At 51.3% G+C, this 26,645-nt stretch overlaps 1 protein-coding gene across 5 annotated transcripts in view; it reads left to right on the top strand.

Annotated features, from left to right (window-relative positions):
* Positions 1–22,348: 22,348 nt before the first annotated feature.
* LOC134339605 (vascular endothelial growth factor A-like) overlaps positions 22,349–26,645 on the top strand; it is a 46,401-nt gene continuing 42,104 nt past the window's right edge. For 4 of the 5 annotated variants that reach the window (XM_063036265.1, XM_063036266.1, XM_063036262.1 and 1 more), the window contains exon 1: positions 22,349–22,819. In XM_063036265.1, coding sequence (XP_062892335.1) covers positions 22,724–22,819 — 96 coding nt within the window. In that variant the 5' untranslated portion in view covers positions 22,349–22,723. The remainder of the gene's footprint in view (positions 22,820–26,645) is intronic. The other variant, XM_063036263.1, reaches the window with a different exon arrangement.

Here is a 26,645-nt window from a genome sequence, read left to right as displayed (position 1 = left end):
CCAAGCACCTTAAAACCGTGCCCTCTCGTGCTAGCCATTTCAGCCCTAGGGAAAAGGCCTCTGCCTATCCACACGATCAATGCCTCTCATCATCTTGTACACCTCTATCAGGTCACCTCTCATCCTCCGTCGCTCCAAGGAGAAAAGGCCAAGTAGTTTAACTACGGACCTAGTGTCATCGTTTCCTGTGGGAAAGGCCTCTATGCATTTAGAAAACAATATTACTAACAGAAGTTTATATCCCCCACTTGCTGGCGTATGTATAAAGTCTATTTGCAGATTCATCAATGGGGTGGGCAGATGGTCAGATTTAGCAGGGGACATCGACACGATTAATTCTTTGGTAAATCTAACCGGCTACTCTGCGGCCATTGGGGTGAGACCATTTTTTTAAATAGGCATCCGTTAGTCTCGTGAGACCATGGATTTGCACCTTGGAAGGTTTCCGGGGTGCAGGCCTGGGCAAGGTTGTATGGAAGACCAGCAGTTGCCCATGCTGCAAGTCTCCCCTCTCCAGGACACCGATGTTGTCCAAGGGAAGGGCATTAGGACCCATACAGCTTGGCACCGGTGTCATCGCAGAGCAATGTGTAGTTAAGTGCCTTGCTCAAGGACACAACACGTTGCCTCAGCCGAGGCTCGAACTAGCGACCTTCAGATAACTAGACCAACGCCTTAACCATCTGGTCACCACTCGGGGTGCGACCATAACCCACCAGCATCACAGCGTTTATTTTACCAAAGCCGCCGTTCCCCTGAGCAGCCAGTAAGGTCGGGGGCCCAGGTGTAGACTGCTGTAAGTTCAGTGAAGCGGTTAGGGCCTCCCCGGAAAGGGCGGCGGATTTAGCGTCCCAGTTACCTCGTTGCCACGGGGGTCGGAGCGACGCGTATGGGTCTCGCATTTTACCACGGCGACCTGCTAGCCTGTGGCAAGTTCTTAACAAGTTGAGAATGTTGTATAGGTTTGCTAGAGGAGGTACTGAATTCCGCCATAGGGTACCTAAATCATCTGCTACCCCAAAAAACATATCGTGAGTCGGTTTCGCGCTCAGCTAAAATGCAAGCGCGAGTGAGCGGAAACAGCTCCGCCGCTGGCGCTGGTGATCCCGGGGTGAGGAGTCACCCAGCCGGTGGCTCGGAATCATTCGGTTTACACGCCAGTGAAAAGAATCAGACCCGGGTTACTTAAAGGGGTTAACTCAAATCAGGTCGTGGCTCCTACGTTTTACACACATTCACGTCGCTCGGCGTCTCGGTGTGAACGGGGGTGGGGAGGTGGCCGGGTTAGAAAGGCAGGTGCTCTTTTCAGAATCGAATTTGGCTTTGATATTGGCACGGCCCCGTTCGCCCTGCTTCTGTGCAGACGCCGGATCGAGGAGCAGCGTTACCGCCCGAGGAGTCGGTACCGTGCCGGGACGGGCCACTGTTGCAGGCGCTGCCTGCTCGGCCGTCACTGCTGTCGCGGCCACAGCTCGGAGGCAGCCGGGCGGAGCGCGCCCCGCGGCTGGTAACCGAGTGGAGTAACGGGCCACCGGTCTTCTCAAGCCACCGTGTTCCCGAGTCAACACGGCGCTCGCAAATCCCATAACTATAACGCCCAGGGCTGGAGCGTGGAACAATTCCTTCTATAAAGCCTCACATGCCTGTTCCACCTCGGGACTGCACTGGATTTGAGACGGTGCGTTCTGTCGTGCAGCTGGACGGTAGCGCAGAATCCTAAATTCTGTATTCAGGAATCCGGTGTCGACAGCAAGCTGTCGTTCCGAGGAATGCAAGCGCCTGGTTTTACGTTCTGGTGCAGGAGATTGTCCGACGGTGGACACGCGTTCCGGACCAGGTCTCCCAGCGCCTGGCCCGAATTGGGAGCAGTTGTTTGGCAGGGGTAGCGAGGCTCGGTGTCCACGGGCCGTCAGGTGGGACAGTCTTTCTGGCCAGCTGCAGATCCTAAAGCGACACGAGTGTCTGGCAACAGTGGTGTGTTCAAATCGTCTCATAAAGCGGCTGCCGGTACCGCTGGGCTCCCGGTGTAGCCCTGAGGCAACCTCGCCCAGGTAGATTGCTGTCCATTATACGTAAGGACCATGTTAGCAATGGCGCTTGTTTCTGTCGGGTTCGATGGCCAACACAAAGAATTCGCAGGATCTCTTGGGAACTCTCTGTTCCCCCTAATAGAATCAGAATCAGGTTTATTATCACGGGTAGGTGTCGTGAAAATTGTTAACTTAGCAGCAGCGGTCAAATGCAATACATCATATAGAAGACGAATACTGTAATAATAAATAAACAAATAAATAAATAACAATATACGTAAACAACAGGAATTCTGCAGATGCTGGAAATTCAAGCAACATACATCAAAGTTGCTGGTTCCAAAGTTCCAGCAACTTTGATGTATGTTGCAACAATATACGTATATTGAATAGATTAAAAATCGTGCAAAACAGAAATAATACGTATTTTAAAAGTGGAGTAGTGTCCAAGGGTTCAATGTCCATTTAGGAATCGGATGGCAGAGGGGAAGAAGCTGTTCCTGAATCGCTGAGTGTGTGCCTTCAGGCTCCTGTACCTCCTTCCTGATGGTAACAGTGAGAAAAGGGCATGCCCTGGGTGATGGAGGTTCTTAATACTGGTCGCTGCCTTTCTGAGACACCGGTCCCTGAAGATGTCCTGGGTACTTTGTAGGCTAGTGCCCAAGATGGAGCTGACTAGATTTACAACCCTCTGCAGCTTCTTTCGGTCCTGTGCAGTAGACACCCCCCCCCCCCTCCATACCAGACAGTGATACAGCCTGTCAGAATGCTCTCCACGGTACAACTATAGAAGTTTTTGAGTGTATTTGTTGACATACCAAATCTCTTCAAACTCCTAATACAGTATAGTCGCTGCCTTGCCTTCTTTATAACTGCATCGATATGTTGGGACCAGGTTAGGTCCTCCGAGACCTTGACACTCAGGAAATTGAAACTGCTCACGCAATATGCATTTGCGGCTGTCTTCTTGTTCGGCGTTCTTCTTTCTAAATGCAACGCTGGGGCATGGGCCGAGATGTGCTCAGACCTCTGCATAATAGTACAAGTGCGAGGCTCTGCGTAAAGGAGGTGCGTGATGGAACGAACTATTCGAGCCCTGACCTGCCAAAGTGAGGAAGGCATCAGAGCCAACTCGTCAAAGTGGCTGCCCTGGTTGAAGGAATTTTACGCAAGGTCCCGCGGAAGTCTACAAACGCACTTCCATCTATCTACTCGCAAACAACAGGAATTCTGCAGATGCTGGAAATTCAAGCAACATACATCAAAGTTGCTGGTGAACGCAGCAGGCCAAGCAGCATCTATAGGAAGAGGCGCAGTCGACGAAGGGTCTCGGCCTGAAACGTCGACTGCGCCTCTTCCTATAGATGCTGCCTGGCCTGCTGCGTTCACCAGCAACTTTGATGTATGTTCCATCTATCTACTGTCACATTTCAAAGTGCATTAAATTAATTACGAAAAACGAGGATTTTAATTGCTTCGGGAAAATTCCTGCTTTCATTCCTTTGACGTGTTGTGTTGTTTCCGTAACTCCTATTTCTCTCTGCGGCCTGTAAATAAATCTGTTTTATCTGTGGCAGTAAAAAAAGGAGAACAGGTATTGACTCTCCTCGCGCGGAGGAACCGAGAAGAATGCGGCCAGAGGTCAATCGAGTGCCATCGAGACTCAGATCTTGAGAGGCAAAAATGTCCGGCGCAACCGCGAAAAAGAAGGGCTGACAGCCGCAAATCTTGCACAAACCCGCTATTCGTCCTGTAGGATTGGCAATATGGCGGTATTACAAAGGCTTTGCGTCATGCGCAGCGCTCCTTGCTGTAAAAGAGTCCGGATAATAAAGGCATCCGTTAGTCTTGCGAGACCATGGATCTGCGCCTGGAAAGTCTTCACTCTCCAGGGCGCAGGCCTGGGCAAGGTTGTATGGGAGACCGGCAGTTGCCCGTGCTGCAAGTCTCCCCTCTCCACGACACCGATGTTGTCCAAGGGAAGGGCATTAGGACCCATACAGCTTGGCACCGGTGTCGTCGCAGAGCAATGTGTGATTAAGTGCCTTGCTCAAGGACACAACACGCTGCCTCGGCTGGGGCTCAAACTCACGATCTTCAGATCACTAGTCCAATGCCTTAACCACTTGGCCACGTGCCCACACAAAAGAGTCCCAATAACAGGTTAACAGCCCCAGGAGATAAACGGTATTGGCGAATGGAAGAAAGTCTCAGGGTTTTCCTACCGAGTGACGCGGCGGGGTGTCACAGAGACAACTATACCCACATGATCCTTGCGCAATGCTCTCAAGGACGGGTCTACTTCTTTCATTCGAAATAGGGAGGGGGGTCATACTGAGGAGAAAGGGGTGGGCTTTCCGTCCAGAGGTACAAGGGGTGCTAAGAGGGAGAGTCTTTAAGAGGATTTGTCACATTCACTCCAGTATCGGCACCAAAATAGGAAGGGTGCCTTGAATTTCCTCTTTTTTAACCCTTTCACCATCTGACCCAGACATTTAGGACTAGGGGGAGGCCACATCCCCAGGGATACATGTGGTACCGGGTGGTGTCCTTCCGGGAAGTAACTTATCTGAGAAGGATGCAGCTTTATTTCGGCGGTTCTGCCTTCAGGGCAATAAAATATTTGGCCCTTAAAGCACACCGTGCAACGCTCTCCCACCTCAGCCTTGACTTTCTTCTTAAGTCCATCAAGGATTTGAAATTTGCGCGCTACCTCGGGGTTCGCAAACAGCCTAAACGGCTTTGCGCCGCTAAAGGTCCGTTTCCGTTCCAGTTGCGCTCCCGCACTGCTTTCCGACGCGTCTTCAAACCGGGAAGTGAAATCTGTCAGGGAGCTCTCCCATTTTTTCCCGTTGGCATCGCGAGACCTCCCCAAGATCACCATGCGGCCTGGCCCCCTGCTGGGATTGTCCCTTTGGCCTGGCCATCCGCACTCGGGACCCGGTCGCCGGGGTCCAGCGAATCCTTGCTTGAGTATGGACCAGGCGCTGCCATTAGCAACCAGCAGGAGTCGCTGCACATCTCCGGGTAAAGGGTTAAACATTTCGCGAGCCTGTGCTAACCAATTGTAAAACGTGACGGGTTTCGTAATAGGGTTAGGGTCGTCGCTGGTCATACTCCTAACCTCTGCAGGGGCCCAGGGCTTGAGAATCTGTGTGTCTCTAACTATTATTTGGGGTACCTGCGTTTATGGGTTATACCGTCAGGTGACTCTCGCTGGGTTCTGCTACCTGCTCCGTAGACTGTGCTCTCCTGGCCTGTGACCGTGTTTGCGCCCCTACACCCCGTGGAATGCCCACGGGTTGTGACTGTTCCCGTTCCATGGGAGCAGGAGGATGTCCTGTGCTCGAGGCACCGGATGGGGAAACCTGTTCATCTGCGGGAAGCTGGTTCCAGGAATGGGACTGTGAATTGAATTGACTTAATTACTTAGGTCCTTCCTGTACACGAGGAGTAAAAATCTGTACGTCTAAATGTGCAATTTGTAGAATTTTACGATAAATAGTATGTACAACAATATAGCATGGAAATACAGTTGCGTCCGTGTGAATTAATCGGTCTGACGGCCTGGTGGAAGAAGCTGTCTCGGAGCCTGTTGGTCCTGGCTTTTATGCTGCGGTACCGTTTCCCGGATGGTAGCAGCTGGAACGGTTTGTGGTTGGGGTGACTCGGGTCCCCAATGATCCTTCGGGCCCTTTTTACACACCTATCTCTGTAAATGTCCTGAATAGTGGGAAGTTCACAGCTACAGCCGCGCTGGGCTGTCCACACCTCTGCAGAGTCCTGCGATTGAGGGGGGTACAGTTCCCGTACCAGGCAGTGATGCAGCCAGTCAGAATGCTCTCAATTGTGCCCCTGTAGAAAGTCCTGAGGATTTATACTTGTCGTTGCAACTGCTGGGTTCCTTGTGATGTGGCGACCGTGACAAATATTGCAATACTATTTCCATATTAGAGTTCTCCGGCGGCCTGTCAGCTAGGATTTTAGGATAGAGTCCCGCAGAGGGAGAAAGAGCGGGAGGGGGGAGGAGGGTCTAGTTCAATTTTTTTTTGTATTTTCTCCTCCATCTTAGGTTTAGATTTTGGTGGCCGGTGCTTTTTGGCCACTTCTTCCCATGTATTAAAACATCACATCATGTATTCTAAATCCCAATTCGGGTCCCGTCCCTTCCTTTGATCTCGCCTTTCCAGTAACGAAATTTCTTTAAATCAAAAGAGCCTCCAAGGGCAAGGGCCAGTCTCCCGAGTTCCATCCGTATAAATCCTTCCGGCCCTTTTTGCACACCTGTCTCTGTAAATGTCCTGAATAGTCAGGCGTTCAGATGCGCTGGGCTGTATAAATGCGTAAATATCTCAAGAAAAAGTTGCAACACCTCCAGTTTCCATCCACACCTTGTCCGCAGGGGAGCCCAGGTGCACAAGGGGTTAATCCAAAAGTTGTTTAGTCTTCTGATACTGCTTTCCCCGTTTCTCAGTGTGCTTATTCACCAGAGACTCTGTCGGTGCATCGACAGGCCTCGGGACAGGGCCGGTGGCTTTGGCGCATTTGCTTTCATTAGTACCCATTAGCTTCAGTTCACCCCTGTAATCAAATTTAGTTAGTTTTCAATCGCAATGCAATTCTCTGACCCTTTTCTGGCCAGAATTTATCTCAGTCTTCGAGGCCTTTAATTTGAGCGTTCAGTGGACTCCCTGTGGGTCTCGGGCCCCGTCTTCTGTCCATTGTCTCGCCCCTCTCCGGGAGCTCAGCCGGGCACCAGCCAGGCGGGCCCCTCGGCTGTACGGGTCTTGTCGCCCCCGGACACTCACAGCGGCTCACGGTCAGATGTTCCCCAGGAGCGCCTCCCAAGCGTTGCTCACATTGTCAGAGAAATTTACTGCCGCCGATTGGACTTCGACGAATTTCTGGATCGGGGTTGGCTTGGATCAGGGATCCCATCCTGATCGCCAAATTGGAACAAAGAACGTGGAAAACCTACGCCACATTACAGGCCCTTCGGCCCACAATGCTGTGCCGAACACGTACCTACTTTCGAAATTCCCTAGGGTTACCCATAGCCCTCTATTTTCCTAAGCTCAATGTACCTATCCAGAAGTCTCTTAAAATACCCTATCGTATCCACCTCCACCACAGCCGGCAGCCCATCCCACGCACTCACCACTCTCTGCGTAAAAAAACTTACCCCTGACATCTCCTCTGTACCTTCTTCCAAGCACCTGAAAACTGTGCGCTCTCGTGTTAGCCATTTCTGCCCTGGGAAAATGCCTCTCATCATCTTATACACCTCTATCAGGTCAAATTGTATGGGAAATTAATTCGCTAAGGAATTTCAATTAAAATTGGCCCCTGACAAATTGGACACGGGCTTCGTAGTGACTGGAGAATACCTTCATTCATGAATTCGGGAAGAAGGACTCGCTAACTGCGCGCTCGTCAAATCTTTCAAAGAACAACAGTCACGTTCTTTTTTTTAATGCATGCACAGAGTATCAGTCAAACTTTAAAAAAAAGTCAATCCCGTGTGTCTTAAGTCCCTCGAAAATGCCAGAAGCGATCTTTTGTGCCCACAGCACACGGGGATAGGTTGTCAGAACATCCTTGAAACTAAGATAGGTTATTGCAAGCGTGCTGAGATCCTAGGTGAGTCTTTGTTTATGATTACATAGAACATAGAACAGTACAGGCCCTTCGGCCCACAATGTTGTGCCGACCCTCAAACCCTGCCTCCCATATAAGCCCCCACCTTAAATTCCTCCATATACCTGTCTAGTGGTCTCTTAAATTTCACTAGTGTATCTGCCTCCACCACGGACTCAGGCAGTGCATTCCACACACCAACACTCTGAGTAAAAAACACACTCTGAGTAAAAAACCTTCCTCTAATATCCCCCTTGAACTTCCCATCCCTTACCTTAAAGCCATGTCCTCTTGTATTGAGCAGTGGTGCCCTGGGGAAGAGGCGATGGCTATCCACTCTATCTATTCCTCTTATTATCTTGTACACCTCTATCATGTCTCCTCTCATCCTCCTTCTCTCCAAAGAGTAAAACCCTAGCTCCCTTAATCTCAGATCATAGTGCATACTCTCTAAACCAGGCAGCATCCTGGTAAATCTCCTCTGTACCCTTTCCAATGCTTCCACATCCTTCCTACAGTGAGGTGACCAGAACTGGACACTTAGTACTCGAAGTGTGGCCTAACCAGAGTTTTATAGAGCTGCATCATTAATCGCGACTCTTAAACTCTATCCCTCGATTTATGAAAGCTAACACCCCATAAACTTTCTTGCCCACCAGAACAAGTTTCATTAAATCCTTAGATCCAGAAAGCCATTAAAGTGCAAAAGTATAATTTGTTTTTATGTTAGCACCAGACGGGTGCAGGAAAACCAGACACCTTGTTCATCTGTCAGAATCTTCGCAGCCCACGGGGTCCTCCGTGCAATTTATCACTTTCACTGCCTCCATCTTGATTGCGCGGCTGTGTTAAGCACTAAGATCAACTCTAGGCATTTTGCTAATTAAAGGCAGGCGCAGGGTGTTAACAACTCAGATATTTTAATCCTTTGTTCAGAATTTTCTACCACAGTTGAGGTACCTGGCCTCGTGGTGTACAGCAGCAGGCGAGAGGGCAGTACCACGTCCGCAGCGGTAGTCTAAAGGTTGTCTGCTGACCCAGGCTAGCAATACTATAGTCTCCCAAAGGTATTTACCCGACACAGTTGTCCAAAATCCTCCACACATGGAGTCACAACACTGTTTATCGTGACAGTGTCACGTCACCGGTAACTGGGACTGTGTCAAAACACTGGTTATCGGGACAGTGTGTCACATCACCGGTAACTGGGACAGTGTGACAACGCTGGTTACTGAGATATAGTGTCATAACACTGGTCAGTGAAGCATAGTTGTAACAACGCTGGTTGTTTGAATAATGTCTCACAACATAGTTAGTTGGGACAGGATGCCGCAGCGCTGGTTAATGGGGGCCGAGTCACAACAGTGGTTATCGGAACAGCGTGTTAGAGCACTGTTTATTGGGATGGTGTGCCACAATGCTGGCTACAGGGTCATAGTGTCACAACACTGGTTATCGGGATGGAATGTCATAAGACTGGTTAATGGGATAGAGTGTCAGAACACTGGTTAGTGGAGAAGACGGTCCCAAAACTGGTTATTGATACAAAGTGTCACAACATCGTTAAAGTTAAATTGGACAGCTATATGGACAGGAAAGGAATGGAGGGTTATGGGCTGAGCGCAGGTCGGTGGGGCTAGGTGAGAGTAAGAGTTCAGCACGGACTAGAAGGGCCGAGATGGCCTGTTTCCGTGCTGTAATTGTTATATGGTTATATGGTTAACATTAGTTATTGCGAAAGAGCACTATTAGTACACTAGATATTGGGGCAATGTGCCACAATACTGGTTAGTTGGACATCCTGATATCCCAAGCCCAGCCTAGTCGTTGTGGTGATGAGAAGCGAAAACTGGCGTGCGTGGTCAACCTTCGAGACGGACCTCCACTCGGCTTTCCGGGATCAAGGATACCCCGCAGTCCAGTCGTTCCGACATTTTGTGGCAGAGTTAAGGAGGGCTTTTGACCTTCCAGTACAGGGACAGAAGGCTGCCCACTGACTGATGGACCTGCCGAGGCAGAGAAACGGTGAGAGCCTATGCAGTCAAATTCCGCTTGCGGTAGAGGCGGGTTGGAATGAGAGATCTCTCATCACTGCCTTCCAGCGTGGACTGAATGCAGGAGTCCGGCATGAGGTCGCTGTCCGGGACGAGCAGGGTAGTCTGGATGACCTGATTAATCTGGCTATTCGAGTTGACAACCGGGTAACTGAGTGGCGCAGGAAAAGAATGGTTCAAACTTCCTACCGTCTTTCCTCGCCCTCTCCCCCTCCCTCACCTGATCACCGTCTTTCGTCACCCTCTCCCCCTCCCTCACCTGATCACCGTCTTTCGTCACCCTCTCCCCCTCCCTCACCTGATCACCGTCTTTCGTCGCCCTCTCCCCCTCCCTCACCTGATCACCGTCTTTCGTCACCCTCTCCCCCTCCCTCACCACCCAGCACCCAGCCCATGGAGGAGCCTATGCAAGTGGGGCGCATGCGCCTGCCTCGGGAGGATCGAGAGCGGCGCCGGAGAACAGATTCCTGCCTCTATTGTGGCGATCCAGGACACTTCCGGGCGGCATGTTCCAAGCGTCCAGTAAAAGACAGTACCCATCTGTAGGGAGGGGAGTCCTGACCGGTCGGTTCTCTTACCCGCCATGTTCCCCTAATTCTGAAATACTCGCAACTTTCTTGTCGTGGAGGTCTCAGACTCATGAACTTTAGATTGGATTATGAGGACACTCAGTCCTCCTTTACTGTCATTTAGAAATGCATGCATTAAAAAATGATACAATGTTCCTCCAGAATGATATCACAAAAAAAAACAGGACAAACCAAGACTAAAACTGACAAAACCACATAATTATAACATATAGTTACAACAGTGCAAAGCAATACCATAATTTGATAAAGAGCAGACCATGGGCACGGTAAAAAAAAAGTCTCAAAGTTCCGATAGCCCCATCATCTCACGCAGGCGGTAGAAGGGAGAAATGCTCCCTGCCATGAATCTTCAAGCGCCACAAACTTGCCGATGCATTGGAAGCACCCGACCGCAGCCGACTCTGAGTCCGTCCGAAAACTTCGAGCCTCCGGCACCAAGCACCATCTCTGCCGAGGGCTTCGACCCCGCCCCGGCCGCCGAGGACTCGGGGTCTTCTCCTCCGGAGATTCTGGATCACACAGTAGCAGCGGCAGCGAAGCGGGCATTTCAGAAGTTTCACCAGATGTTCCTCCGTGCTCTCACGTCCGTCTCCATCAAATCAGGATTGTGCACGGCACCCTACTTGACAAATAACAGGCATCACCACCGGAGTGGCCGCTGCGAGCTGTGTCGCGCCGCCATCTTCTCCTCCCCTAATTAAGGCGTTTATTGACTCCGGTGCAGCCGGGAATCTCATGGACATCTCTCTCGCTCAAAGATGGGGAGTTCCAACTCAAGAATTTAGAGAAAAGATCAACGTCAAGGCGCTGGACGGTCGATCTCTGGGCACCACCCAACCCCCAGCTTGTGCTCGAAGGTAACCATCATGAAGAAGTATCTTTCTATCTGGTTGATTCACCTGAACTACCACTGGTACTTGGTCTCCCCTGGTTATCCCGACACGACCCACGGATCGATTGGTCGCTGAAGGTACTCCAAGAGTGGGGACTGGCATGCCTGTCTACCTGTCTGGGTCCGGTCCAAGCTCCATCCCATGAATCCCCTGCTGTGTTAGCTCAGGATGTGGACCTGTCCGGGATTCCGGCTGAATATGCGGATCTCCTTGAGGTTTTCAGTAAAAGAAAGGCCACCCCCCTGCCCCCACACCGGCCATACGACTGTGCCATAGACCTCCTACCTGGCACTAGTCCTCCCCGGGGCCTCTCGCGGGGCCTTTGTATTCTTTCTGCCGGAACGATTAGATGAGGATGAAATTGAACCTGTGAAGAAGAGAGCCCGCCGGGCTTGACGGGAGTTGAGTCTCTTTGCATCCTGAGTACAGGAGCGGTTCTTGTGATCTGTCCAGACCAAGAAAGGATGATCTGCCTTGGTCTCTCGCGCCCTGAAACGGTGGCCATGGAGGAATACATTAAGGAGGCATTGAGCATGGGGTTTATCCGTCCGTTAACCTCGCCGGCAGGAGTGGGCTTCTATTCTGTAAGCAAGAAAGATGGCAAACTCCGTCCCTGCATCGATTATCAGCCCCTGAACAACATTACTGTGAGGAACCAGCACCTTCTTCCCTTGCTGGCGTCTGCGTTTGAACATCCCCAGGGAGCGACCATATTTTCCAAAACTGATTTGCGCAATGCTTACAATCTGATTCGCACAAGAGAAGGGGATGAGTGGAAAACGGCTTTTAGCACCTCTAATGATCACCATGAATATCTGGTGATGGCTTTTGGTCTGGCCAACGCCCCCGCTGTGTTCCAGTCCTTGGTTAACGATGTGCTCAGGGACATGTTGAACCAGTTTGTGTTTGTGTATTTAGACGACATCCTTATCTATTCCCTCTCTCATCAGGAGCACGTCCAGCATGTCCGGAGAGTACTCAGATGCCTTCTTGAAAATAACCTGTACGCCAAGCCTGAAAAAATGTGAATTCCATAAAGACTAGGTGTCGTTTCTGGGCTATATACTTACCCCAGCCAGTGTTCAAATGGACCCTAGTAAAGTCCAGGCAGTTGCAGGGTGGACCAAACCGTCTACAGTCAAACAGATATGGCTCTTCATGGGGTTGGCGAACCTTTATCGCCGCTTCATCTGGAATTTCGGCTCTATCGGGGGTCCTACAAGTGCACTCGCCAAGAAGACCCCGGCAGGATTTCATTGGACGGACGCTGCCGACCAAATATACTCCGAACTGAAGTGACGTTTCAGCACTGCCCCGCTGCTGCAACAGCCAGACCCATCTCGGCCATTCATTGTCGAGATGGATGCATCCGATGTAGGCATTGGAGCTGTCCTCTCTCTGCGCTGGTCTGCGGATAGCCGGCTGCACCCCTGTGCCTTTCTTTCCCGTCGCATGACTCCGGCCGAGAAGAATTACGACGTTGGGAACCGGGAGCTTCTGACCGGCAAGGAGGCCCTGGAGGAATGGCGACACTGGCTGGAGGGGGCAGATCATCCTTTCTTGGTCTGGACAGATCACAAGAACCGCTCCTGTACTCAGGATGCAAAGAGACTCAACTCCCGTCAAGCCCGGCGGGCTCTCTTCTTCACACGGTTCAATTTCATCCTCACCTAATCGTCCCGGCGGAAAGAATACAAAGGCCGACTCTCTCTCCTGAGGACAACGCCGACCCGGCGTCCATTCTTCCCCGCTCGTGTATCGCTGCTCCGGTGATCTGGGGAATAGAGGCGGAGGTGAGGGCGGCCCAAGATTCGGACCCGGACCCGGGTGGGAGACCTCCCAACCGGCTGTTTGTCCCTGCTGCGGGGGTCACTCCTCCCGTCCGGCTGGACACCCGGGAACTCAACGGACTCAGGAGTTTATAAACAGACAATTTTGGTGGCTATCTATGTCCCACGATGTCCATGACTTTGTACCTGCCTGTCTCACCTGCGCTGGGAACAAGGCATCACGCCAGCGTCATGCGGATCTGTTATGTCCACTGCCTGTGCCCCACCGCCCCTAGTCCCACCTCTCAGTAGATTTCATCATCGGTCTGCCCCCGTCTAATGCAAACACCCATCTTGGTCGTTGTGGATTGATTTTCCAAGGCTGCCCACTTCATTGCCCTCCCCAAGCTCCCATCGGCTCGTGAGACTGCCACACTCATGGTTCAACATGTGTTCGGGCTCCACGCCTTTCCTCTAGACATAGTGTCTGATCATGGACCAAAGTTCGCTTCCCGGCTTTTGGAATGCTTTCCACCCCGAGTCCAATTGCCAGACTGAGAGTGAACCAGGAGTTGGAGACAGCCCTGCGCTGTCTTGCCTCTTCCAACCCCACGTCCTGGAGCTCCCAATTGGTTTGGGCCGAGATCGCCCACAATAACTTCTAGTCGTCCCTCCACCGGTATGTCTCCCTTTGAATGCCGGAAGGGGTTCCAGCCCCCGCCCTTCCCAGATCAGGAGACCGACGTAGGAGTTCCTGCTGCCGAATAGCTGATCCAGCGCTACAAGCGCACCTGGAGACGAGCCGGGGCTTCTCTGCTGCGCGCCCAGAAACAGCATTCCCGACAGGCTGATCAGCTCCGTCGACAGGTAAGGCCATTCACGCCAGGAGACGAGGTCTGGTTGGCATCAGGGGACCTTCTCCTGAAAGTCGAGAGCCGCAGACTGGCACCACGCTACGTGGGACCATTTGTGGTGTAAAAGGCTGTCAACTAGGTGTCCTATAGATTGCATCTACCAGCATCACTGACATCGAACCAGTATTCCATGTTTCCCAGCTCAAGCCGGTTACTACTTCTACCCTGGCACCAGTCACCCCACCTCCCCCTCCTCCCTGCCTGATAGATAGTTCCCTTGTCTATCCCATGCGGCGCTTCCTGGCATCCCACTGGGGACGTGGTAAGGTCCAGTACCTTGTGGACTGGGAAGGGTAAGGCCCAGAGGAAAGTACTTGGATCCCAGCGAAGGACATCTTGGACAAGTCGCTGATCCGGGACTTCCGGCGGACACAGGCCTGTGGCGCCTCAGAGGCTGCGCCTAGCAAGGGGGGCCTGTCACAACCACGGATTCAGCAACGCAGCAGATACGGCAATTGCGCTTGTGCCTGTCAGCTAATTATTATTTCATTCTGACAGTATTTAACTCCATTCTTTTCATTGTAGTGCTTATTGAGACTTGAGCAAACCACAGCAGCGCTTCGCTGCCTGTTCGCATTCGGCCTTGCCTGAAAAACTGCGACTGTCGAGTCAACTAACTTTGCAGACCAGCAGTACTCGGTTTATATTTGGTTATTCCTTCCGGCCGCCGTGTTGGCTTTATACTTTATTGTCGCCAAACAATTGATACTAGAACGTACAATCATCACAGCGATATTTGATTCTGTGCTTCCCGCTCCCTGGATTACAAATATTAAATATTAAAAATAGTAAAAATTAGTAAGTATTAAAAATTTAAATTATAAATCATAAATAGAAAATAGAAAAATGGAAAGTAAGGTAGTGCAAAAAAACCGAGAGGCAGGTCCGGATATTTGGAGGGTACGGCCCAGATCCGGGTCAGGATCCGTTCAGCAGTCTTATCACAGTTGGAAAGAAGCTGTCCCCAAATCTGGCCGTACGAGTCTTCAAGCTCCTGAACCTTCTCCTGGAGGGAAGAGGGACAAAAAGTCTGTTGGCTGGGTGGGTCGTGTCTTTGATTATCCTGGCAGCACTGCTCCGACAGGGTGCGGTGTAAAGTGAGTCCACGGACGGAAGATTGGTTTGTGTGATGTGTTGCGCCGTGTTCACGATCTTCTGCAGCTTCTTTCGGTCTTGGACAGGACAACTTCCATACCAGGTTGTGATGCACCCTAGAAGAATGCTTTCTACAGTGCATCTATAAAAATTAGTGAGGGTTTTAGGGGACAGGCCAAATTTCTTTAGTTTTCTCAGGAAGTAAATGTGCTGGTGGGCCTTCTTGGCAGTGGACTCTGCTTGGTTGGACCAAGTCAGGTCATTTGTGATATTGACACTGAGGAACTTAAAGCTTTTGACCTGTTCCACTTGCGCCCCACCGATGTAAATGGGGTCCGCTACTCCTTCTGAAGTCAACAATCAATTCCTTCGTCTTGCTGACATTGAGGGATGGGTTATTGTCTTCGCACCATGCCACCAGGTTCTTAATTTCCTCTCTGTACTCAAACTCATCATTACCCGAGATACGGCCTACAATTGTTGTGTCATCAGCAAACTTATATATTGAGTTCGATGGAAACTTGGCTACACAATCATGGGTGTACAGTGAGTACAGCAGGGGGGCTGAGACACAGCCTTGTGGGGCACCAGTGCGCAGAGTGATTGTAGAGGAGAGCTTGTCCCCTATTTTTACAGCCTGGGTCCTGTCTGTGAGGAAGTTGAAAATCCAGCAGCAGATCTGAGTGCTAAGGCCCAGGTTCCGGAGCTTAGGAATCAGTTTATTTGGAATGATGGTATTAAAGACAGAGCTGTAGTCAATGAAAAGAAGCCTTACGTATGCGTCTTTATTCTGCAGGTGTTCTAAGGAGGAACGTAGGGCCAGAGAGATGGCTTTGTTTTCCATTTGAGAGTTTCAGTTAACAGCCCTGCTTGTTTGCTTTTCCTTCTAACTCTGTCTGCATTAAAGTCTGAGAACTATCGACCTGCTTGAGTGTCTGGTGCTCAAATTTGGGCCATATCCGAACGTAGTGACAGAGACAAGGTGTTACGACACTAGGAGAGGGACAGGGCGTCACGGCACTGGCTATTGGGACAGAGACACAACACTGGTTTGGGACCAGTGTCACAGCAATGGTTATTGAGACAGAGTACCACAGCGCTGGTTACTGGGACAGCTTTTCACTGCAGTCGGAATAGGGACAGCGAGCGTCTCAACACTTTTTAGGGCGACGGAGTGTCACACACCGATCACTGGGGTCCAGCAGGAGTGTTCCCATGCAGGTCCGACAAAGAGCTTGAAAAAGCCCATTCTCTAAAAGAGAGGTACCACCGAGCGGTGTGGTCATCGTTGGAGCAGTCCAGAGTCAGAGCAGTAAGGCTTTGGCTCAACAAGAACTCCAGAGCGGGCAGGGAGTATGTCTATGGAGCCAGCGTTCTGTTCTGGGTGTCAGGAGTGGGATTTCCGGGAGACTCCCAGCCTTCCCCGATGACCACATCTGCACCAGGAGCATCGACTGGCAGCTCCTTCGAGACAGTGCTAGGGAATTGGAGCTGCAGCTCGATGACTTTCAGTTTGTTAGGGAAAGTGAAGCGGTGATAGACAGGAGCTACAGGGGGGTAGTCGCCCCAAGGCTACAGGAGGCAGGTAAAGGGGTGACTGTCAGGAGAGGGAAGAGAGAACGTCAGATAGTGGAGAGCACCCCTGTGGCTGTCCCCTTCAGCAATAAGTACTCCATTTTGAGTACTGTTGGGGGGTGGGGGACCTACCTGAGGTAAGCAACAGTGATGATGCCTCTGGCACTGAATGTGGCCTTGTAGCTCAGCAGGTTAGTGAAACATAGAAACATCAAAAACCTACAGCACAATACAGGCCTTTTGGCCCACAAAGCTGTGCCAAACATGTCCTTACGTTAGGCTTACCCAGAGTCCTCAACTTTTCTAAGCTCCATGTACCTATCCAGGAGTCTCTTAAAAGACCCTATCGTATCCGCCTCCACCACCATTGCCGGCAGCCCTTTCCACGCACTGAGTAAAAAACTTACCCCTGACATCTCCTCAGTACCTACTTCCAAGCACCTTAAAACTGTGTCCTCTCATGCTAGCCATTTCAGCCCTGAGAAAAAGCCTCTGACTATCCACATGATCAATGCCTCTCATCATCTTGTACACTTCTGTCAGGTCATCTCTCATCCTCCGTCGCTCCTAGGAGAAAAGACCAAGTTCACTCAACCTATTCTCATCAGGCATGCTCCCCAATCCAGGTAACATCCTTGTAAATCTCCTCTGCACCCTTTCTATGGTTTCCACATCCTTCCTGTAGTGAGGCGACCAGAACTGAGCTCAGTACTCCAAGTGGGGTCTGACCAGGGTCCTATATAGCTGCAAATTTACCTCTCGGCTCTTAAACTCAGTCCCATGCTTGATGAAGACTAATGCACCGTATGCTTTCTTAACCACAGAGCCAACCTGCACAGCAGTTTTGAGCGTCCTATGGACTCAGACCCCAAGATCCCTCTGATCCTCCACACTGCCAAGAGTCTTACCATTAATACTATATTCTGCCATCATATTTGACCTACCAAAATGAACCACCTCACACTTCTCTGGGTTAAACTCCATCTGCCACTTCTCAGCCCAGTTTTGCATCCTACTGATGTCCCGCTGTAACCTCTGACAGCCCTTCACACTACCCACAACACCCCCAACCTTTGTGTCCCCAACTTGCGAGGATGCCAGTAGCAATAGGAGACTGTATAGTTGGGGGGCAGATAGGCGATTCTGTGGGCATGGAAAGGAAACACGGATGGTAGTTTGCCTCCCAGGTGCCAGGGTCCACGATGTTTCTGGACGTGTCCAAAATATCCTGAAAAGGGAGGGTGAGCAGCCAGAGGCCGTGGTACAGATTGGTACCAATGACCTAGGGAGAAGAAGAGAGGAGGTCCTCAAAAAGGAATACAGGGAGTTAGGAACGAGCTGAGAAGTGGTACCTTAAATCTCGGAAATGCAGCCTGTACCACGCGACAGTGAGGATAGGAATAGAATGAGGTGGCGGATAAGTGTTTGGCTGAAGAATTGCAGCAGGAGACAGGGATTCAGATTCCTGGATCATCCAGACCTCTTCTGGGTCAGGTGGGACCTGTACAAAAGGGACGGGTTGCACTTGAATCCAAGGGGGACCAATATTCTTGCAGGAAGATTTACAAGAACTGTTGGGAGTGGTTTCAACGAACATGACAGGGGGATGGCAACCAGTATGACAGAGCTGAGGATGAACCAGCACGATTACAAGTAGATGATGGGTGTAACGTGAATGTAAGGAAGGACAAGCCAATGATTGGGTACAAATGCAGACGGAGCATAGAGTTAAATCGTACCACAGAGGCAAAATTCAAAAGAGGAAAGTATGCGAGACGGATGGTGCTGTATTTAAATGCGCGTAGCATTCGGAATAAGGCGGACGAGCTCGTTGCGCAAATATAGATCCGTGGCTGAAAGAAGGCAATCGTTGGGAGCTTAACATCGAAGGATATACTTTGTATTGAAGGGACAGGCAGGAAGGCATAGATGGCGGTGGTGTGGCTCTGTTGATTGGAGATGGAATTGCAACTTTAGAAAGAGGTGACATAGGGCCAGAGAATGTTGAATCTTTGTGGGTGGAGTTAAGGGTGAAAAAAAAAACACATTATGGGAATCGTATGGAGGCCTCCAAATAGTAGCCAAGATGTGGGGTTGAGATTGCAAAGGGAGCTGGAAAGGGCGTGCAATAAGGATCATGTCACAAGCATTGATCACGGTATGGTTGAATTCGTACCGCAGTTTGACGAGGAGAAGCATGACTCACATGTATCAGTATCGCAATGGAATAAAGGGAATTACTAGAGGCACGAGGGAGGAGCTTGCCCAGGTGGACTGCAGGAGGACACTGGCAGGGATGATGGCAGAGCAGAGATGGCTGAAGTTTCTGGGAATAGTTCACAAGGTGCAGGATAGATACGTTATGTCCCACAGAGGAAGACGTTCTCAAGTGGCAGGGGTAGGCAACTGTGGCTGACAAGGGAAGTTAAAGACAGCATAAAAGCCAAGGAAAGGGCATATAAGGTAGTAAAAGTGAATGGGAAGCTGGATGATGGGGAAGCTTTTAAAATCTAACAAAAGGCAACTAAATAAGAATGGAAAAGATGAAATATGAGGGAGGACTAGCCAATAATATAAAGCAGGATACCAAAAGATTTTTCAGTTATATGAAAAGTGTAAGGGAGGTGTGAGTTGATATTGGGCCACTGGAAAATGATGCTGGTGAGGTAGTAATGGGGGACAAAGAAATGGCAGATGAACTTAATGGGTAATTTGCATCTGTCCTCACTACGGAAGACACTAGCAGTGTGCCAGAGGTCCGTGAGTGTCAGGGAGCAGGAGTGAGTGCCATTACTATTACAAAGGGAAAAGTGCCAGGCAAACTCAAAGGTTTTAAGGTAGACAAGTCACCTGGGCCAGAGAGACTACATCCCAGAGTCCTGAGAGAGGTTGCTGAAGAGATAACGGATGCATTGGTCATGATCTTTCACAAATCACTTGATTCTGGCATGGTCCCAGAGGACTGGAAGATTGAAAATGTCACTCCACACTTTAAGAAGGGAGGAAGGCAAAAGAAAGGAAATTATAGGCCAGTCAGCCTAACCTCAGTGGCTGGGAAAGTGTTGGAGTCTATTACTAAGGTTTTGAGGCACTTGGAGACTGGTGATAAAATAAGTCAAAGTCAGCATGGTTTCTGTGAAGGTAAATCTTGCCTGACAAACCTGTTAGTTATTTGAGGAAGTAACAATCAGGGTGGACAAAGGAGAGGCAGTGGATGTCATTTCCCTGGAGTTTCAGAAGATGTTTGATACAGTGCAATACATGAGACAGCTTGGTAAGACGAAATAGAATGAGATTACAGGAATGATACTGACATGGATATGCGGAATGGCTAACAAGCAGGAGGCACTGAGTGGGAATACAAGGGGCTTTTTCTAGTTGGCTGCCAGTGACTAGTGGTGTTCCTCAGGGGTCGGTATTGGGACCGCTACTTTTCACGTTGTTTGTCAGTGATTTAGATAATGGAATTGTTGGCTCTGTGGCAAAGTTTCTGGATGGCATGAAGATAGTTGGAGGGGTAGGTAGTGCTGAGGAAGCAATGTGATTGCAGCAGGACTTAGACAAACTGGAAAAATAGGCAAAAAAGTGGCAGATGGAATCAGGCATTTTGGTGAAAGGAGCAATGTTGTGGTCTATTATCTAAATGAGGAGAAGGTTCAAACATCAGAGGTGCAGAGGGACTTAGGAGTCCTCATGCAAGGCTCCCAGAAGGTTAATTTACAGGTTGAGTCTGTGGTAAAGAAGGCGAATGCAATGTTGGCATTTATTTCAAGGGGAATAGAATATAAAAACAAGGAGCCTTTATAAGACAGGCCGCACTTGGAGTACTGTCAATGGTTTTAGGGTACCATATCTCAAAAGGAGAGTCGAGAGGAGGTTCACGAGGATGATTCTGGGAATGAAGGGGTTAACATATGAGGAGCGTTGGGCTTTGGGCCTGTACTCGCTGGAATTTAGAAGAATACGGTGGGGATCTCATTGAAACATACTGAATGTTGAAAGGACTAGATAAGGTGGATGTGGAGAGGATATTTCCTGTGGTGGGGGTATCCGGAACTGGAGGGCACAGCCTTAAAGTGAGGGGCAACCCATTAGAACAGAGATAAAGTGGATTTTTTTTTAATCCAGAGAGTAGTAAATCGGTGGAATGTCCTGCCACAGACTGCGGTGGAGGCCAAGTCCATGAGTACATTTAAGGCGAAAGTTGATCTTTTCCTGATTGGTCAGGGTATCAAAGGACATGGCGAGAAAGGAAGAGTACGGGTTTGAGAGGGATCCGGGATCAGCCATGATGGAATAGCGGAGCAGACTCGATGGGCTGAATGGCCTAATTCTGCTCCTCGGTATTAAGGTCTTATGGTCTCATGACTACTGGGACGGAGTGTCACAGCACTTGATACAGGGATAGAGTGGCCCAGCACTGGGCGGGAACACCGAGGAACTGTCCTCGCTGCATCTCGGCACCCCCCCCCCCCCTCTGCATCTGGATCCTGGACTTCCCGGCAGAAAGGCCACCGCCAGGCCAATTGGGCAGCGAAGTCTCATGTCCCATTACGCCGAGCGCCGGCGCTCCCCAGCGCGGTGTGCTCAGCCCGCTGCGCTTCACTCTACCGGCGCAGGTCTCCATCTCAAACCTCCTCAAGTCGGAGTGCAGAGAGGGGTGGGTGGTGGACTGGCGTGACAAGAACAACCTAACTCCTGGACATGAAGAAGTCCAAGGAAATCATTGTGGACGTCGGGGAGGTGCAGATGAACCATCCCCCTCTGCGAATCTGTAGAGAGTTGTTAAGCGCTCCGAGAGAGGGACATTTATCAGGAGCGCTGTGTACGCAGGACCCTCAGTATTATCAAGGACCCCACCCGTCCATCCAGCATCCTCTTTGACTTTCTACCATCAGGCAGGAGACTCCGATGCGTAAAGACAAGAACAGTCAGGATGGGAAACAGTTTCTTCCCTTTGGCCATCAGGATTCTGAACTCCCTGCCGCATCGCATTCAAAGTGTCACTGTTCTGTACCTGACAGTATTTAATATATGCAATTTGGTTTGTTATTTATGCATAATTCATTTGTAGTTTTAATTCTTACTTTCCTAAGTTACTCTATGTTATACCTGGGTAATGATGTCGGTGTTTTATATCCTGGTCTGAAAAAACATTGTCACGTTTGACTGTATAAATATGGTTAAAAGACAAAAGACTTGATTTGATTGTGATAGAGAGTCACAACGCTGTTTATTGGGGTAGAGGGTCACAGCGCGGGATACTGGGATAGTGGGGGGGGGTTGTCACGGCACCGATTATTTGGACAGAGTCGCGGCGCTGGATGTGAGGGTAGAGACTCCCTTCGTGAGCCTTCGGTGGGAACGGTCGGGCCGGTCCTCGGGGCAACCGTAATTTCTTGACTCGTCCGCAGAGTGAGAGCACACGCAGGACGTGTGTCGCGGGAGAGAGAGACAGGTCGATCGAGAGACGGACAGAGAGAGAGAGAGAGAGAGAGAGAGAGAGAGAGAGAGAGAGAGAGAGAAAGACTGACAGCGGCCGGGGGGTAGAGAGAGAGAGACTGACAGCGGCCGGGGGGTAGAGAGAGAGAGAAGGCGTTCCGGAATGGGTAGGCAGGGAGTTCGAGAGCAAGTCCACTCCCCGAAACTTGTCGTGCGCGTCCGAGAGCCGGACTAGGCGACCCGCCCCCACCCCCCCCCCGCCCCCGCAACCCGCTAGCCGGGCAGGAAAGGGTTACCCATCTACCCATAAGAGTCACATGAGCGGTAGGCCAATGGGAAAAGCCCTGGGTCTGTGTCTAAGCGAAGCGAGAGTGGCGGCGCGGCGACACAGAGAGAGGAGCGGGGGAGCAAGACCCAGCGGAGGGGATTTCCTTTCAGAGACGGGGTGCTCGCCTGGACACTGAGAAGCGGACAGCGGACAGCGGGCGGCGGACGCCAGGAGATGGGCAATACCCCCGGGACAGCATCGCTCGAGGACCCAGACCACTTCTTCTGAGGAATAACGGGAGAGGAGGAAGGGTCTCCCCGGAACCGGGTCTAGCGCTGGACGGAACATGGCGTGCAGAATTCCGAGCCCGAGCTAAGAGGTGGCGGGGGTGGTCTCTCAAACCACCCCCCTTCTCCCACCCTCCCCAACCCCTCCTGCGCCCAGCCGGCTGAAGAAATGGATCTGCCCTCGACACTGACTCTCCTGCATTTACAGCTCGCTCTCTTCCTGCTCCGCTCGACCCTCACCAAGGTACCGATCCGCCGCTCAAGCGTGAGTGACACGGGGGGTGGGGAGTGTGGGATGCGGGGGTGCGGGAGGGGGAAGAGGGTGGGAGGTGTGTGGGGGGGTTCCTGTTCCCCTCTCCCGACCTCTGCGCCAAATACCGGGTGAGGGGCACCGACGTGGCGGGTCGAGTTGACAGTCCGCTGCACCGCCCCTTCGGCCCGTTAAATACGTGCACTCTCTCACACTCACACACACACACACACACACACACACACACACACAGGCACGCACACTGGGGCCAGGACGCAAGGTGTCGCGCGGGGGGGGGGGTAACCCCACTCATGTACATTGTTGAGGCGGGGGCGGGGAGCCTGCGGGCTCCACGTAGACAGTGTGAGGGATGCAGGATCGAACCCGGCGTCTCCCGGAGGTGCGAGTCGGCAGTTCTGCCCGCTAGGTCGCCCGCATACTGTGCATGTACGATGCTGCCTTACTGAGTTCCTACAACACTTGGTGTGCGTGCGTGCGTGCGTGTGTCAAGATTTCCAGCATTTACAGAATATTTTGCGTTCCCGATGTATGTGTCTGTCTATATGGAGTGAGGGGCGAGACCGAGTCACCGTGTCCCTGCATCTTGTATTTCAAAATCGACTTCTGGCTGTCGCCGAGCCTTTCCCGGGACTGCACCCGAGTTCACGGTCTTGCGGCCCCGGCGGCGGAGAGCTCCCCAGGGGTCTGCGGTGAGAGCGGGTCCCTGCTGAGACCCACTCTCCAGGATTCTCGCACGGGGCGAGTCCTGCTGGTGGAGAGGGGTTCCCCGGGAGCCTGCTGGAGTGCTGCCCCGACACTCAATCCCATCCTGAACCCCGCTCCGAACCTTCCTTCGCCGTAGTTTCTGAAACGGAGCAGGTAGGCTGGCGGCCGCGAGAGACCAATCCCTCGGTAGCCCGATCGCCCGGTGCGCAGGCGGAAAGATCCAAGGGTCCCCCAGCCCTTTGAGTGAAGGAATTTCACCTCATCCCAGTCTCCCGGGCAGCCGAGCCTTAACCCTGAGATGGTCTCTCACACACACACACACACACTCACTCACTTCCTGGTCCTAGACTCCCTGGTCCGAGCAGGGAAAACGCCCCGTTAAAATGTTTCAACGCGATCTCTCCTTCGAAACCCCAGAGAAATTTACTCGACGACTCCCTCATACGAAAGCCCACCCCACCCCCACCCCCACCCCCAGGAACCACTCAGTTCGGTCTTCACCCGCACTCTCTCTCTTGCCAAGTACACCCGTTCTTGAGTAAGGAGACCGACCCTTTCCAACACACGCACACACTCACGCAAACGCCGGCAGAGCATCGACGGAAAAAAGACCACAGTCGAGACCCTACCTTGGGACCAAAATTGTCTTCCTTGCCTCGGGTGGCGGAAACGCCTCGGCGCTGTACAAGTCGCCTTGAGATCTCCACACCCTGAACTCCAGCCCTCACCGTATCTGCACGCTGGCTGTCCTAACCTAAGCGGATGGGTGTTTTCCAAAGCCCCGCTATTTAAAAAGATGCTCCGTTTCTCACTAACGTTATACGGCACCGAACTGCTCCCGTTCTGCTACCAAAACGTCGGGTCGTCAATCCCAACTAATTCTAGGCTAATGAGGGGCCTTCTCTAATTTCTCCCTCCATCAGAAGCGGGACTCACATTATTCCCTACTCCCCAGTCCACTGAAGCCATACCCGGGTCATTGAAATTTGCTGCGATGTGTTCCAAAGTGCCGGAAGAACACCGGCAGGTCGGGCAGCATCTGTGGAAGGATGCTGCCCTGTTCCAGGTGGAGACCGGGCATCAGTCCCTGAAACGTCGGCTGTCGGTCTTCCTCCACCGTTTTGATTTCCGCTCCGGCGTCGGCATCCGCTGTGCCTTGCCTTTGAACAACGATCCATCCAAAACTGCCCTTCAGACCTCTGCCGTGTGGATCACTGCAGCTTTGACATTTGGTAGCCCCTGTCTCACCACCCAGGCCATGCTCCTTTCTCGCTGCTGCCATCAGTAAGAAGATACAGGAGCCTCAGGACTCGCACCACCAGGTTCAGGAACAGTTACCACCCCTCGACCATCAGGCTCCCGAACAAAAGGGGATAACTACACTCACTCGCCCATCCATTGAGATGTTCCCCCAACTAATGATCTCACTTTAAAGACTCTCTCGCTCATGTTCTCATTATTTATTGCTATTTATTTATATTTGCCTCTGCGCAGTTGGTCGTCTTCTGCACTCTGGTTGATCTTTCACTGATCCTGTTTACAGTTACTATTCTATAGATTTACTGAGTATGTCCGCAGGAAAATGAACCTCAGGGTTGTATGTGGTGACGTTTGATGATAATATTTACTTAGAACTTTGAACCAGATGAAGCCCATCAGAATCAAGTTTATGATCACTGACATGCATTGTAAAATTTGTGGGTATGTGGCAGCAGTAACTGCAGCCGCTGTGACATATAACGTCTAGACATAAAGTAGTGTCAATATACTTTTGTATACACAGTCAGTGTCCATTTTATTAGCCAGCTCCTGCCTAGTAAAGTGTCCCATTCAGTGTACGTTCTCCTGCCGTAGCCCACCCAAGGTTCAACGGGTTGTGTGTTCAGAGATGCTCTTCCGCACACCGCTGTTGTAACGGGTGGTTATTTGAGTTTCTGTCAGCTTGAACCAGTCTGGCCATTCTCCTCTGACCTCTCTCATTGACAAGGCGATTTCAAAACAGATTTCCACTCATTGTGCATATACATCTGGTTTTTCACACCATTCTCTAGAGAGCGCTGTGCATGAAAATCCCAGGGGATCGGAGGCTTCTGAGACACTCAAACCACCCCATCTGGCACCGACAATCATCCCACGGTCAAGGTCACTTCGATCACATTTCTTCCATCCCCCCCCCCCACCCCATTCCGATGTCCGGTCCGGACGACAACCGAACCTCTTGACCGTGTCTGCGTGCTTTTATGCATCGAGTCGCTGCCACGCGATTGGCTGATTTGCATTAACAAGCAGGTGTACCCAGGTACAGAAAGGTACGTGTGCAAAAAGAGAGCCAAAATAATGAGGTAGTGTTCACGAGTTAATGGGCCGTTCAGAAATCGGACGGCAGAGGGGAAGAAGCTGTTCCTGAATCATTGAGTGTGTGTCTTCAGGCCCCTGTACCTCCTCCCTGATGGTAACAGTGAGCAGAGGTTACATCCTGAGTGGTGGGGGTCCTTGGTAACGGACGCATTGCTCCTTGAAGATGTCCTGGGGAGGTCGGTGCCCATGATGGATCTGGCTAAGTTTACAGCCCTCTGCAGCTTTTTATGATTCTGTGCAGTGCCCCCCCCCCATACTAGACACTGATGCAGCCAGTCAGAATGGTCTCTGCAGTCCCTCTCCCCCCCTCTCTCCCCCCAGTCTTTGGTGACCTATCAAAATCCCCTCAAAATCCTCACAAAATATAGCCAACGCCTGCCTTCTTTGCGACTTAATCAAAGTGGCGCGCCCAAAGGACGCTGGCATCCAGGAACTTGAAACCACTCACCCTTTCCACTTCTGACCCCTCGATGAGGGATGGTGTGTGTTCCCTCGACTTCCCCTTCCCGGAGTCCACAACCTCTTCATTTATACTGTTGGCTGGGCTATTGTCCTAAACCACCGGGGGCAAGTTCTCCCCTCTGGGTCGCTGCAAGCTACCTTTGCCCCCCCCCCACAGGGGGAATTCCCCTTGGAGAGCATCCCCCTCTAAGCCTGTGACCGGCAGAGCGGCCCCGTGGGTCACCAGCGGGTCTCTGGACTTCTTGTTCACTTCGGCCACCGAGTGGCGCCCTGCGGACGATGCCCACCTCCAGCC

Source organism: Mobula hypostoma, chromosome 30 (genome assembly GCF_963921235.1).
Source record: "Mobula hypostoma chromosome 30, sMobHyp1.1, whole genome shotgun sequence".
Lineage (NCBI taxonomy): Eukaryota > Metazoa > Chordata > Chondrichthyes > Myliobatiformes > Myliobatidae > Mobula > Mobula hypostoma.
This window is presented reverse-complemented; position numbering and strand designations above follow the sequence as displayed.